This window comes from Leiobunum rupestre, chromosome 8 (genome assembly GCF_980474605.1).
Source record: "Leiobunum rupestre chromosome 8, qqLeiRupe1.1.hap1, whole genome shotgun sequence".
NCBI lineage: Eukaryota > Metazoa > Arthropoda > Arachnida > Opiliones > Sclerosomatidae > Leiobunum > Leiobunum rupestre.
Window position 1 is genome coordinate 27,280,428 of NC_143391.1, and position 16,202 is coordinate 27,296,629.

The following is a 16,202-nucleotide window of genomic DNA, read 5'->3' on the forward strand; positions in this document are numbered from 1 at the left end:
CCTAGTAATAAACGCTTAAATTTAATCTTAAACAAGCCTAAATTTAGAGGAGGAATATCAGACTTAAATTGAACTGAAATTAACCGTTATTAGGAGTCTTAAATAAGACTCTCTAAATAAATCTAAAATAAGGATGTATTTGGGACTATGGCAGTTTCAAAAAAGTCTTAGACAAGTTTTATTTTTCTAACTTGTTTGAAACGTAAACAAACCAAAATATAGCAATCTTACATAAGTCTCGATTCTTACTCCAAATTAGAATGAATTAACTCTGAAACCAGGATGTATTTGGGACTGTGGCAGCTTAAAAGGAGTCTGTTTTTATACTAAAAAATACAACTTCGATTTTGGTAAGGGGTAGAAAAGTGTAATGGTTATGTGGAATACATTTTAATAAGAACTCATAAGCAGTGAAGTTGTTGACTCATGCTCTAAGAAACCAATTAATCACGGGAACGTGTAACGAATTAGAGCACTCTGCAAGATCGAAATATTTTTGACATTCAAGCATTTATAGTAATAACCCATATATGGCTGTATTTAAGGACCTTTGGTTTAATCCAAGAAAATCAATGATCTTTTAGATTTTATTTCGGATTCAAACTCGGATGGACATAGTTTTCGTGGTTATTAAAAGAGTCTAATTACACGAATCTTTTCCGATTGATATTGGTATATTTTCACTTCCCAAAGACGTTACAACGCGGTATTCTTAGTTTTTATTTTTTTCCAATTATTTTCATTATTTGTACACCCATTCCTCATTTTCAGGTAAGAAACCGTAAAATTAGCTTTTCATTTTGAACTTTTTTAAAATCTGCCATAGTGAAAAAATGAAAGACATTGGTGTTTAATTACAGCCTAAATTGGAACGGAAATAATAATTTTGGCGATCTGCATACTAACCTAGCCAGGTTATGTATTTGATGTCCAATATTATTTATTTTTATTCCAGAATTATTATAAATCTTTTACGACAGAAGTATTCATTTAGAACTGTAAAAATGAAACCTAGACACCCCTAAACTGCGGAGGCGTACACAGCAACACAGTTCAAAATGGTTCATTACTTGATCCGCCAACGTAAAACGTAAAAATTACTAATGAACAATATTTTCTCTATGAAAGAGTCTTAGAAAATCACTATAGCAATTAATTACACTGCGCACTATTTTTTTGTTCCGTAGTTTGTAAAATAAGCAGGAACCTGTTAAGGTACATGTTTCAAGCCAATCATAAATTAGCAGTAGATGGATTGAAAGTATATTGAAATTAGAAGATGGATTATATGAGATTATATTACATAAAGTTTAATTCTGATTTATTGACCTGGTTCGTTTCAGTATTCGATTTATTTTATTTATATTTTTCTATTTGTTTAATAAAATATTTGCCGTATTTTCCTACGTGTGCTATATGAATTGATTAGTCTATATCACAAAACCCCAAAAATACAATTATTTCCCTCTAGAGTTCGTATATTGAAAGACGTCTCAATACAAACTATGAGAAAATTGTCCAGCTGCCTTTATTTTGGACAATTATTTATGCACATTGCAATTTTGAATTATCTCAGAATAATTTTCAGGCTATAATTTGTTTTACATTTATTGATCTATCCCTATATTTTGATAAGCCGAGGACTTGAACGCAGTGACACATTTAGTGCTACACTTTTCACTAACTTTGCACGAAAACGAACTATTGACTCAAAGTGTAGCAAAAAAAAAACGCCTACGCTTATTGATTCTGCGAATAGCGCGAGTGTACTCAATAGTTCTTACTAATTGTTTAGTCAACGTAAACTTTACGTGATTCGTACAGGGGAAAACAAGAATAATAATAATAATAATAATAATAATAATAATAATAATTGACAGAAAAAGTCAAGCAAGTCGATATAAGTGAATTTCGAAAGAACTCGTTTTTCCCAAACTAAGGGTTTTAGACATAATTGACTTTTGCTCTGGACACGCGTTGTCAGCTATTTCAATTTAATAAAGAGTAGATGTCCTCGTAGACTGTAAGAAACTCATTATCATTGTAATTTTATTCAAATTTGACATGTTTCGGTCTTTTACTGTGGTCAGGTTTCGTGTTGAGGGAGGGTTTGCGTGTTCGACTTACGAAGGTAATTTTCATGGAAATGACAACGTATAGCCAATATCACATTGAAAAATGATAGCTTGGACGTTGTTCGTTTTAGCTGTCTTCGCAAGGTACGAGTGGTGTTTGTAAGTATTTTTCGCGTAATATTACGCGTTGTAATAGCTAATGTAACGAAAACATTTACTAGGGCTCAGCGCCTTAAAATTAACTGGGACGAAGTGAAACCTAAAAACTGCACCGGAAATGATCAAGTGATTCTCGGTAAGTGTAATATTATTGCCGTTAAATTGCTCGTGGGTAACGATTACGTTAATATTTAACCAATTTACATTGTCTGATCCTAATTGACTTATTTTAATGAATAAATCACGTAAGCCTTTTATCAACGGGTGGTATGTAACGATCATTAATATTAATTTATTTCACGCATCAAATTTGTTTAGAATCGTCCGTATCGCTCCGAGTCATACTGCACGTAACTTCCATTTACGAAATTTGCGAGGAAAAAATGGTGCGATATTTAAAGATTTCATTTTTAACACGTACTTCGACCATAGCGAGGTATTTCGTTCTTTGTAGGAGTTTGGTATGCAAATTTACCTGACGGAAATTCGAGATAATTTTGAGCTAAGCTTGGAGCGTTATTCGGAGGAAGTTGAAGAATTGGAATCTCTCTTAATTCCAGATCACGTTGTAATGTTTTGAATACCAAGAATGTATTTTTTTTAAACTTAGGGAGAGGGATTACGATGACATGATTTCTAACGAATAATAATAATAATTATAATGTTCCTCATGCTCGAAAGGTTAGCTCATTTCCCCTATAGCTTGCATTTTTGGACGCGATTGAAACTAACCTGTGTTTCGATTCCCCCTCCCCCATCATAGTCTCTCTAACTAAGCGTAAATTAATTCATTCTTGGTATATTATACAAATTTTATTTTAAAATGATTGAAGTATTTTCTCGTGAAGGTAAAATGTTTATGGCAACCTGATACTATTTTCGATAACGCCAAAGTAAATCAGCTCTACGTCGAAACGCTCCCCAACCGATTCACCAAGTTAATTTTACCGCTGGAGTTCATAATACGCGTTAGCAGGTATAAGGTTTTTTCACTTCCTTGTATAGATAAGATATCTAATTCGATTGTTCACCCGCAGATACAAAATAGTGGCTTCTTGCAATATGGATTTCCATTTGTTCCCAATGGATTCTCAGCTCTGTTCGTTGGACATCAAGCTACGTGAGTCTTATCAATGTAATCCGTAAGCATCTGTGAGCAATGTTCCCTTTTTCTCAAAGTCGCTCATAGACAGCACGAGGTACGATTATCGTGGTTAGACGGATCGGAAGTGAATGGCACTATTCTTCCCGCCGTTAATTTTCTGAACAATGTCAAACCGCTAAACTACCAAATTTATATGTTGAACGCTACGAGTGAAAGGGTAAAATCTATTGGTAAGATAGGAAATTGATTTTCCGATAAGTTTGGTTTTCCCTCGCGAAAACGGCGCCATGGCGATGGTCAACGATACAAAATCCAATTCTTTGAAGGGATAATTTTCACAAGGATAAAAACGATGCGATGACTTGATGCAAAAGAAAATTAATTGCGTTTAGCGTGTGTAATAGTTTATTTTTTTAAGCGCCTTCAAAATTTGTACGCGCTGAAGTTTAAATTCATGCCGTTTCGCGTACTAGAGGAAACTAAACATGACATACCATATGTAACATAATTACTCATAAGTGTGCCAGAAAGAACTTTTTCTCAATGAGACCTTGTTGCGAGGATATGACGTAATTGACGTCACTTCCTAGTCGATGACGGTTTATCGTCATCAAAACTATAGTTCTGGCGGGGAGGGAAGGAAGTTAAAACCAGTTTTAGTCCGTATTTTCTTTGGTGGCTGTGAAACAAGGTCTTATTTAAATTTTTAATACAGATATGTTAAACAGAGGCACACTTATGAGTAATTATATTACATATGATTATACCTACAGCTTCGTTTACAGAATCATTTGAAAATTTTTATCCGAATTTCAAGTGACCTCTCCTAGTAATAGCAGATTCGACCAATCCAATTTTGGGGATTAGCGCGGGAAATTACTAAAATTGAAACGGTACTGAGTCAGTGGCGTAGCTGAGAACTCAAAGGCCTCCCCGCCAAAATCTCTATGGGGCCCCCCTTTTAAATTTTTTATGGTGAGCGGGGCCCCCCGAAGCTCTCCACCCCCCCGCGCCACGGGCCCTGCGGACCATCTGCTCCGCCACTGTACTGAGTCCCTTTCAAGGAAATATTTTACTTCGTATCTCGCCGTTGCGTAGTTTTGGCCCTTGATAAAACCAGGCGTTACGTTGAATGATTACGGTTTAATGATTTTCCAACACGCACAAGACAATACGATCGACGAGACTCTCCACGCTAATTTCGCCTTCGTTCGGTCATTGGTTGCTAGCGTGGTCAACATTTACATTCCGAGTTTCCTGATCGTGTCCTTGTCATTCGTTTCATTTTGGTTGGACGTCACCGCGGTTCCGGGAAGGGTCACTTTGGGCGTTACCGCCATTTTGACCTTGTCCACCGAAATCGTCCACGTTAGAAGTTCGCTGCCTACTTTGGACTACATGACCGCCATCGACGTTTGGCTTCTCGGCTGTATGCTGATGGTATTCCTATCCTTGATTGAGTTCACCTTAGCTCAGTCGTGGGCCAGGAAATCGGCTATTCTAGAAGTATGACGGGTTAAGTATTTGTACATATATTTAATTAAGGTAGGGTCTTATAACCACTATTGTTTTTCAAAGGTTGAAGAATGCGAAATATTGCCCTTTAAAGAACAGGAAAAAGAGGTGCCGAGTATCGCGTGGCCGGTCCAAGTGGATGGTTCACCTAAGACAAAGCCAAAACTGAGGGCACGCTTCGGCAGTCAGAACTTATCCAAATGCAAGGACAATAAGAAACGAAACGTCGGGAAGACTAAGCCAAAAGAGGACAATCTATTGGACAGATTATCCAGACTCCTCTTTCCACTTGCCATGTTGTCTTTCACGTGTATCTACTGGATTTACTTTTACAATAAAGCTTACTCTTAAAAAAACTAATTTCGATGATATACACTGTAAGCTAAGCGTGTGACGGAAAGTTTTATAATGATTTACCCTCTACGTTTAAATTTAATGCTAATTACGAAAATGTCAGAAACATTTCGCGTTCTCTTTTCGACATTTCGAGACTCGGAAAGTGGCACGAAAGCTTTAATTTCGTACCTCTCTTTCACTACGTCTCCTTCCGTTTCAGTTGTTATTTGAAAAGTAGCAGCTGGTGGATAATATAACCGTAAAAAACCTTATCTTAACTGTGATTTTATTACAAAGGGTTGTATGGTAAGAAGTTAAAAATAGACTATTTGAATATCTTTAGTTTTATATAAACGTCTCTCGTCTTTGTAGTGTCAAACTCCTAACCCGCGTTAGACTGCTAAGAAAATTGGCTAGACTAGGAATAGGAGGTGTGGTCCTTACTTGGTTAAAAAGTTACTTATCTAATAGAACATGCATTACCAAAGTTAAAAATAATTTGTCTAGCTTAAGAAGAATTAAAATTGTCGTTCCGCAAGGGTCCATATTATCGCCCCTATTGTTTAACATTTATATTAATGACCTTGTACACTCAATACCGAAAAATTTACTTCACTTGTATGCTGATGATACGATCCTGCTAGTAGAAAATTTCAAATTTAGAGGCTCTAATAAAAACAGTCAATGAATTTATGAACTCGCTTAACCATTAAATAATAATGGTCTAAAAACTAATATAGCAAAGACTCAATATATTGTATTCAGTCTCCCTGGGAAAAAAATACTGGATGCTTTGTGTAAGATAACTGTAGGGGGAAATATCATAAACAGAGTATTTTCTTATAAATATCTTGGACTTTATTTTGATGATAAATTAAACTGGAACGCACACATTAACCACATGTGCAGTATACTGATAAGATCTAGCTATACTCTGAAACAATGTAAAATTATTTTCCCCAAGCGCACATTATTGGAATTATACCACACCATTTTACCCCTATTTAATCTACGGAATAATGGCGTGTTGTCACACCAAAAATCATTATTTAAACAGAGTTCATCTACCTCAGATAAGAGTCCAAAGATATATCTATAATGTGCCTTGGCTAACACCATCGCTACCGCTATTTCACAAATCCTCAATTTTAACCATATTTCAAATCGTTGTTTACTCGAATCTAATGTTTATATTTAAAAACTTAAAAAATTACAATACGAGGCTATTTAATTTGAATAACCAAATAAGGAAAACTAGAAATGTTTATTATCTTGAAGTAGAAAAGTGTAATACGGAGAAAAAATTTATTCAATATTTTATAATAGAATTAAAAAATATAACATGGCATACAGAGAGATAAAAACATGCCCTTCCATTCCCTTAATTAAAAAATTATTGGAAAACAAAACATGGTTTAGGAAGTAACCTTTTTTTATATAATGTATTTTATTTTTTTTTTATATACTTATATTCCCTATTTATATTTTATTTCTTTTTTTCTTTACCTTTTAATGTTGTATAAGTGTTAAATACGTTTGATTTATATTCAAGATATTTCAAAAGGGCTATAAGTCACAAATTGACTTGGCCCTTTGCATCAAATTTGTAACATATTTCGTTTATGATATTAATAAAATTTAATTGGGATAAGGTGATTCCTGTAACCTGTTACGAGCACCGAAATTACACCCGACCAGGTAATTACTTTCCCAACTCATTACGGAACGACGTGATTAAGAAACAATTTTGAACGCCTGGTTCATTATTATAAAAATGATAAGAATTTTTAAAATTGGTTCATTTGTTATCTTAAATTTCCATTATCAGATTCGCAAATAAAGGTCTATCGGAAACGATGGTGAATTACCGGCCTTCGGTCGTTTCTAAATATTTTGCCGTAATCTTTACTGTTTGTAATGACACAGGATTACGGGATGCAAGCCATCGTGACGGAAATTTGGTTCGATCCTACTCTGAACTTTGACAAAGTTAACCCTGATGATGAAAGTGGTAGCGAAGTTATACCCGAAAAGGTTTGAATTTTTCTCACGATAAAATCGAGTAGTTTAATATTTTAGTATGTGACGGTTAGGTTAAGAATTATATAAAAAGTCAAAATTTCAGCAAGAGAAAAGGGTGAAACCGGTCTACAGTTGGAATCATTGGCTGAAATTTTAACTTTTGTTACCGACCAAAACTTCAAGAAAAAAAAACCAAATATGGTATTCCACTCATTGACGCTCCAAAGATCTCGATCACCCCGCCATGAACCTTCATGGCAGGAACGTTTCAGCATTCGCATTGGAATTGCTCAGTGGGGCTTCCTGACCGAGTGAAACAAGATGATTTTCAAACAGCCCACGTATCCCCGCGTTGGCGTGGCCGTTAGACATATCTCGCCCTGATTAATCAAATGGACGAGAGGACTGAACTGTCCCACACGTCACAATCGACTAAAAAAAAACAAAAATAAACAAGTTCAAAGGCTTATTAAGAGCTAAGGCTTATTACAACAGTCTGGAAAGCTGCTAGTGGAGAGGTGTAAACTTGACAACACAACAGCCTAGATTTATGCAAATTAAATCTAATAATAATTAATTTATAAATCGGGTCTAATTCTTAAGGCAATCCTAAGTAGGATAAATTAATTTACCCTTAAACAAAATCCTTCCAACGAATCCAACGTCTGTCGCTTGTTTGTTTTATTTTATGAACCTGAAAGTTGAGAAGACGACAAAATTTATTTTACTACTTTGTGGGCAGAAAATAACCCAGGTTGGGCTGGTGCTATAATCCATCATTCATAAATAACCCAAAAGCATTGGTGAAACCCAGCTACCCGAATTGGGTCAAAAGTGACTCAAAATCGCCCAATATTTTAAACCCAACCATTTTTAGAGTGTATACCACACCGGCTGACACCAACCTTTTTTTAGTGAGAAATGGATTAACTAAAGCAGCGCGTGGTGGAAATTTACGTCGAACACCATAAATAATCTGAGCATTGAAGGCAACTTTTATCGCAAGTTGCGCGTCAAGCTCAGTTGGTAGCAACATACCGCCCTTTGGATGTCCACCTCTTTGTACCAACGTTTGATGCGGCACTTCAACAAATGGCTACTGATATGTTGAGAGTGCAATGGCTGCGGGCTCGTCTAAACTTATCTTAATAGACTTAATTATTACAGACACAACACTTGGTTTAGAGAGGTGGAAGAAGAGGAGGTCGTGGAGGTCATGGTTGGCGTAGTGAACGTGGTTGTCGGCTGGTCAAAACTGGGGTCCAGGATCTGGGTGGACCCACAATCCTTACTAGATTTTGTTATTGTATTATTTTTGTATAGTGTATGTTTAAAATAAAATTGTGTTTTTTTTTAACATTTGTATTCATTATTTATATGCATTTTGAAGAATACTCCGTTTTGGAACGGAAATTTATAAATTAAAAATTATATTTAATAATTCTAGGTTATTTCAGAAATAGAACGGGTAGAAATACTTACGCCAAAAAATTCATAATTTATAATAAATATAATTATTAAAGGAAAGTGGCGGTCTAGAGCAAATTAAAATCAAAATTAAATTCTTAAAAAAATGGCACTTTTAAGGGAAAAGAAAATATAGTTTTCAAGTTTATTTTGTAACAAACGTTGTAGTCGTTTAAATTAAAACAATTGGTTTTTTTGGGACAAAAAGCACGCTAGTTTTTACGGGGATGGTTTTCCTTATTTTAATAAATATATATTTGACTAGGATTGTTATGTCTTTTACTGGGGCGATATAATAAGAAAAACAAGTAGAAGGTAAAAACTGGATTTATTCTGTTGATGATAATTTGTAGTCGGATAGTTACATAGCTAGGGATCTGCCCGCGCGGTTACAAAACATATGTTTATATACACCATATAAAAAATATATTGTACATCGATAGAGATAAAATAATCGACCTTCGGAATATCAAGCATTAAAACATTAAAACATAACAAGGATCAAGATAAAATAAATTTTCAGTTTAGACCTTAAATAATGTTTTGTTAAATATTATATAGACTTGAGAATTGCAGTGTCGTACCGAAGGGAATATTTTTTTTTGCCTTTGGGTGCCTGGTCAGAAGACCTCTAGAGCGTCCCTTGGTTCAACATACCCCATCTGCCCCGTAACGGTACGCCTCTGATAAATGGTACATTTTAGCCATAGGTATCGATACTTATAGCACCTAATAGATTGTTTTTATACTATTTATTAGGATTTAACCCCTCTAAACAGGAAACAACTTTTATTTTTTAGTTGGCTTATTTTTCGGCTGAGATATGAATTAATCTAAAGACGATGTTCTATTTGCTGAAGTGTGATTCTGAGGGAGTTCATACACAGTTTACCCGTTTTAAAACTCCCGGTATTCGAAGGCGAAAAGTAAAATGTTAATATTGACATATAACATCAAGAATGAATAAAATATAATAAAAATATAATAAGTATACCAGAATAAATCGAATAAGCCGCCACAATAACTTCCCTGTTCTTACAAAGGAGACATCCCGAAGTGTAACCCACCGATTTTGTTCAAACTTGGGGGATTGGCAGACCTTGATGTAACTTGAAAAATTCTAAAGGGAAATTATTCAATGGGCAACCGTTTTGCCATGGCAACGCAAAATGTTTTTGAAAAAAAAAAATTGAAATTTTCCTGTTGAAAATAACATGGGATTCTGACCAATTCCTAGAAAAAATAGATAAATTTAAATATATAGCCCATTTATTCTAATATGTTTTGGGTAGGCGTCATGTCATCTCCGCGTTTTTTCAAATTTATTCTATCGCTTTTTCGCTACTTCGCTTCAAAATACCAGCATTGTTGTTACGTCGTCACGAAGACCGTGAAAAGGCGTATCAATCGTTGTAGTTTTGTTATCAGTAAACTATCTGTAAGACAATTTCACTCTTAAAAATTTCAAGATTTTGTTACAAATAGGGGCCATTTTAATTTTTTAGTCAGAAGACGTAAACAGGCACCGCTGTGTTGGGATTTTTGTATGACGAAATCCAGCGTGGTCTTGGTTAGTGTTAGCTGAGCTCGTAGAAAGTTTTAAAATTTCATTAATCTTTATTGAGATTTAGTTTAGTGAACAACAAATGTTTAACGAAAAATTCATTTGATCGATAAAGTCTTTTAGTAGTAGTGTGTTCGTAATTTTTTAAATTATTATTTGCGAGTTTCATCGAATTTTGTAAAAAAACGCTAGATGAATCGAAGTCAATTTCTAAGGGCCTGGGTTTCACTGGAGCATTTTGATAAACCTTAGTACTACACCACAGTTCTTTTGCCTTTTCCCACTTATCTAATTCACCAACAAGAGATATTTTCGTATCATCACGTTTCCGTTTTTTATTTGAATTAAACTCGTTCATTAACTTCAGTATAATTAAATAAATATTAAAATACTAGAAGCAAAACCACGTCCACGAAGGCCCGAATATCTTAGTTCGCGTATGAATACCTGTCACTAGTCCCTCTCGGGTCGCTCCTCACTATTTTCAAAACATCTCCGTCAGAGCCAAATTCCTCAAGCGGGGAAAAAAGAAAATAAAGCAGGTTCAGGATTTCAAAACCCCACTTTCCAGCGCCTTTAATAAGGTTCCGCTACCGGAACCTAATGGAAGTGCATACCCAGGTAGCAAAAACACGTGTATTTATAGTGGAATTTTCGTATTTTTCGTGGATAATACGCGTTTGAAAATTACACACGTGTAGAAAACGTGGAATTTAGGGTTAATAACTCACGTGTAATTTCACACGTGATCTCCTGGTGTCTTAAAGGTTTTTAACTCACGATGGTTTTTTGGTGTGAATTTACACGTGCCCTGAAGGTGTTTTTTATATGTTCAATTACACGAAAATCAGTTCGTGTAATTTCACACGTGATCTCCGCGTGTTTTAAAGGTTTTTAACTCACGATTGTTTTTTTGTGTTAATTTACACGTGCCCTGAAGGTATGACACTGATCGACCTAGTCTTCGGCGTATGACCAGAAGTAATAAGTGTGACACTCAACGTAACTAATAAGTGTGATCAGAAGTAACAAATAAGTATGATCAGAAGTAACAAATAAGTATGATCAGAAGTAACAAATAAGTATGATCAGAAGTAATAAATAAGTATGATCAGAAGTAACAAATAAGTATGATCAGAAGTAACAAATAAGTATGATCAGAAGTAACAAATAAGTATGAAACTGATCGAACTAGTTTTTGTCGTATAACCAGAAGATATAAGTGTGATACTCAACGGCTGAATAGTAGTAACAAATAAGTGTGATCAGAAGTAAAATATAAGAGTGATACTGATCGCAAGAATCTTCGATGCTTTCAAAGTATGATTAGAAGTAACAAATATGTGTAAATATGTATATATGTGTGACCGTGGATATATTTTGGTTGTAATACCGGCGTTGCAGGTTGCTGTGAATAGCTCAAACAAACTTAACACATTAGAAGGATTGTGTGTATTCTGACCGTCGTACGTCTTGTTCTTGTCTACTGTTGGAATCTCTGGCCTAAAATTTTTGACCTTTGATATAAATATCTTAACGTTGGAATTCAACGGAAGCCCGAGCGTAAAAGATGTCTGCTGAATAGCGACTGCTATGCAATCATTGGTGAAGAATTTCACTATAAGTTGCAATGGACTGCTCACTTATAGGGCACTCTGATTGTTTATTAGTTATACTGATATCGGCAGATTTCCAAGGAGAGCCAGAGTTCCTACACAGCACTGATAAGCCCCGAAAGGGTAGAACCGGTCTACTTTTGGAAACTCTGACCTAAAAATTTTGACTTTTGTTCATATTGCTTATTGAAAAATTCATTTCAATAAATAATTATTTGAAAATATTGTTTTATTCGAAAGTTTATAAATAATATTGGACATAATAATTTTTAATCGTAGTTATTATTTAATTTTAGGCGGGTATGTTAAAAAAATTTAAAATGAAAAGGTTGTGGGTGTTTTTAACTAACAATAATGCAATATTTTCATTTATGAATGTAGGAGAATTACTAGGGTTAAAGAATGGAAGTTCGATGTTCGTTTAATGTTACTACGGTGTTTGAACACGTACAATTAAAGGTGTTATACAGGAACTAATTATGTGTTCGAACATGTGTATTGAATGGTGCCCTAAACGTAAATAACCGGTGTTCAAACACCTGGACGATCAGTATATGATCACGTGAACGATTCGTGTTTAAACACTTTAAAATGTGTGTGTAAGCACGTGCATGGTTCGATTTTAAACACGTGCATGGTACGTATTTACACACGTAGCGATTGATGAATATGCACGTGGACGGTTGGTTTATGCACACGTGGACGGTCGGTGTATATACACGTGGACGCTCGGTGTATGCACACATGCGAAAAACGTTATCAAATCGTGCTGAAACACGTGTTTGAGGGTGACAGGCTCGCCGTTTTCCCCACGTGAACTCCACACGTGTACCGCACTATCATATATCGTGTTTAACACGTGCTTTTGCTACCTGGGTAATTTCTTTAACCTAATGAAACGATCCAAACTTATCAGAACGCTATATTTCTCCGACAGGAGGCATTTTTCGAACGTGGCCCACGTAGAGTGCTTCAAACGGTTTTCTCAGGAATTAATAAATGTTGTAACTTTAACAATATGTCACGAACATTTAAGTACAATCAATCCCCTTGATGCATTAAATAAATTTTAAATATTAAACTTAAATTTGAACAAATCATCTTTTACATTAAGTTAATAAACCCAAGAGGAATTTTCTTGAAAATGATTTTTTCGGGTTACCTGGTTTTGTAAATAAGGTAACGAAACGCTAACACTTTAATTTAAATTAATTTGTAGACAAAGCGAATTTTTCGATTTACCTGGTTCTGGAAATAAGGTAGCGAAACGCGAACGCGTTGTACCTGTTAATTTAATTTAATTTTCACTCAAGCCGAATGTTTTTTGGAGTTAAATAGCGCCGGTATCAATTGGTAAGAAATTGAAATATCACTATAGTGAGTCAGTAGCGTCGCTACGGTTTTTTCACAGGTGGGCTAATTATTTTGTGGCCCTTACAACTTTAGTGGCCCTTACAACTTTAGTGACCCCTTAAAAATTTTCCAGGAAGCGAGAAGAGCAAGGTCGTTTATTGTTGCCGCTCTCATCGCGTTTACTGGACCCCCTATGACCTTGTATCCGACCTGGAGGGGACACGTGCATGCCCGGGGTATTTCCCTAAATCCCCTTTCTTTTCTTTCTATTGCCCATTCAACTTTCTCTCAATTTTCGCTCACTTCCTCCCGAATCTATCTGTTTATGGTCTACTATCTTATTGAGTAAACAAATTGATTTTGAAAGTTTTTTTCCAGAAAAACTTTTCTTGGCAATAAAAAAAATTTCTAGAGATAAAGAAAATTCATAAATTCAAATATGTGGCCTCTTAAATTCTTAATTATAAATATGTGGCCCTTTTAATATAAATATGTGGCCCGTTTCTGAAATGCAGGGGGGCTAAAGCCCACTTCAGCCCACCCTTAGCGTGATTTTCATTCACACCGTGCTTTCGGTTAAGCCGATAACAAAGACGAAACCAAATGATCGCAGATGTTTAAAGAAACAAGGTGTACCCATCAAATTCCGTAGATAAGTCATAGAGAAAGGCACCATCGGTTCTCACTTTAGCCAAAACATTTGAACGATATGGGCCGCAACAAAAAAACTCGCGTTTGCTTTAGGTTATTTCGAATTTTAGCCACTGGTAAGTTCATTATAATTTTTAATAAAAGGATTAAAGCTACGGACGTATTTTAAAAATTTTATCAAAAACCCGTTTCTCGAAGTATGTTTCGGACATCCAGGTGTTTCCGATTTCATAAACCCTTCAAGAAACTGTGGAAAATCCTCTTTTCGCACGTGAAAATAAATTTTTGACGCGCTGAAGAAACTTAGAAATTTTCCGAAGGAATGCCACCTATTTACTCCCCCTTTTTGTACTACTGAAGCTAGCAGTTGCACGTGATAAAATAGGTTCATACCTATTTGTGGTCGCAGCCGCATGCAACTTGAAAAAACTATTTCACACGACGCGATTTTCGAATTTTTGTAGCATGCGTACGGTCGCTTGCGACGAAATCGCATCATGTTGACCGGGCAGGCCGGCCACTCGACCTTCTCCAAAATGCTTGGCGACGCATCGAGGGTGAGAAAATTTCAAGGGTGAATGGCAGAAGAAAAACTCAGCCTATAATCAAGTAATCTTGAGCGTGCTGGAAACATTTAAATCAGAACTTTAAAGAACTGGAGCGAATTATTTTCAATGGGATTAAGTCGCGCCTGCCTTAAATGAAAATATTACTGGTGCGGGTAAGAAAGTATTGACCGCTTGCTATACCCTCTTTTATATCCTTATTTGAGAGAGCTGCCATTTTATTACAGGTCTGATTTCAAATAGCGCATGCAAGGCCGCTTCACGCGATCAAGTGTACGCGACGTCTCGAGCTGATGAGCACGTGTAGGCGCCCTTGCCTGTACTATTTTAAATTAGGCCTGTAATGCAATGGCCGACTTCGTAAATGAGTGTATACATGTTTGATTAAAATATTTTTGCCTTCTATTAGCTTTTTTGAGCCAAAAATATATCATTATGGTTTTCGGTCGCATTGCGAATGGATTCAATGGGAACTCTCAATCTTTGCACTTGTGTACTATTTTCGTGAGTAACGGTAACCGGTTTTCTGGTTTAAAATCGCTAATTCATTCGACTTTAAAATGAAATCATCTTTTTCGTTAATTTACCTTCGTAGATGTTTATTGGCCAACGTTTGTGGTGGACGCGTTCGTTCGGACTACTCGATAGATTGGAGCAAACATATGCCGGATACCTGTTTCGGAGCCATGAACTTCACTTTGCCCGGTCAGTGCGGCGTCAGTGTTTCGACGTTTCCCACCATTTTCGTACAGTATAGAATCTCATTATTCCGTTATTTCTAGACGACCCTATAGATTTAAGGATTTCGGTAAAGATTTTCGCTATTTACGATATTTCTGAAGAAAAAATGGTTCGTATTTTTTATTCTCCGTAACTCGATGCAGATTTCCCAATACATTTTGGTTCTCTTCAGGAGTTTGCGATTCAACTCTTCTTAGGCGAATTTTGGAAAGATCCCTACATGAAATTTACAAATCAGGATACCAAAGTAAATGGCTTAGTGAACGTCCCGGAAGAAACATCCAAGTGTATTTGGAAACCGGATACGATAATTGCTAACGCCAAAGAAGAAACTTTGTACCACGTCACAAAACCGAATATATTTTACAAATTTTCAATTGCAGGCAAAGAATTTTATCGAGGAAGCCGGTACATATGGGCTTAATATATTTCGGCCCTGATATATTGTAAAGTATTCTTTACTGTATAGGTATAATGTAAGGCTGGCTTGCCCCATGAAGTTTGAATATTACCCAATGGACTCCCAATTTTGTTCTCTAAATATTTCACTGCGTAAGAAACCAGCAGCCTATTCATTTATAGATTTTCTTGTAATTTATTTTTAATTAACGCGGAACCAGTCGAATCAAGCCAGAATGATATAAACATGACTTGGCACCCGAGGAACGTGAATTGGACTCTAGCCGATCTCACACCACTGAATTACGAAGTAAAAACACTAAAATCTACTAAATCAAGGTGGATAATTGAAGGTATTCAGATATTATTTATACAAGTTGTACAATTTATATAATAAATATCGTAGAGAGAAGTAGTTATCGTGCTATTCTGCAAATGTTATTCGCTTCAAACATGCCACTTTCGAAATACGTTTTGAAAGAAATTAATTGGGGAAAAAATTCGTAATTATATTGATATTTAAAACTATTCAATTGGAAAAATAGGTTTTATAAATTATTTAATATCCCTACAGAATGAAGCTTTCCATATTAGTTAGGCTAAGTAATAGATGTGGTGAATTTTTAATCGTGA

The 16,202-nt window shown here is 35.5% G+C and overlaps 1 protein-coding gene and 1 long non-coding RNA gene across 2 annotated transcripts; both read left to right on the plus strand.

The window, feature by feature from the left end:
- The first annotated feature begins 2,178 nt into the window (after positions 1–2,178).
- Positions 2,179–5,205, plus strand: LOC149932967 (gamma-aminobutyric acid receptor subunit alpha-5-like). Its single transcript, XM_090157210.1, has 8 exons — positions 2,179–2,219; positions 2,297–2,370; positions 2,553–2,620; positions 2,689–2,802; positions 3,272–3,354; positions 3,424–3,569; positions 4,460–4,845; positions 4,918–5,205. The coding sequence occupies exons 1-8, from the start codon at positions 2,179–2,181 to the stop codon at positions 5,203–5,205; spliced, it is 1,200 nt and encodes a 399-aa protein (XP_090013336.1).
- Positions 5,206–15,429: 10,224 nt separating this feature from the next.
- Positions 15,430–15,913, plus strand: LOC149932968 (uncharacterized). The gene is made up of 3 exons (XR_016472823.1): positions 15,430–15,578; positions 15,640–15,722; positions 15,791–15,913. It is a non-coding gene; the product is annotated as an uncharacterized LOC149932968 (long non-coding RNA).
- The last annotated feature ends 289 nt before the right edge of the window (positions 15,914–16,202 follow it).

Excerpts from the sequence above, each read along its gene's own strand:
- LOC149932967 (XM_090157210.1), top strand. The coding sequence starts at position 2,179 with ATGATAGCTTGGACGTTGTTCGTTTTAGCTGTCTTCGCAAG. Across the intron at positions 2,371-2,552 it reads AAATGATCAAGTGATTCTCG|AATCGTCCGTATCGCTCCGA; the intron begins GTAAGTGTAATA and ends AAATTTGTTTAG. Across the intron at positions 3,355-3,423 it reads TTCGTTGGACATCAAGCTAC|ACAGCACGAGGTACGATTAT; the intron begins GTGAGTCTTATC and ends AGTCGCTCATAG.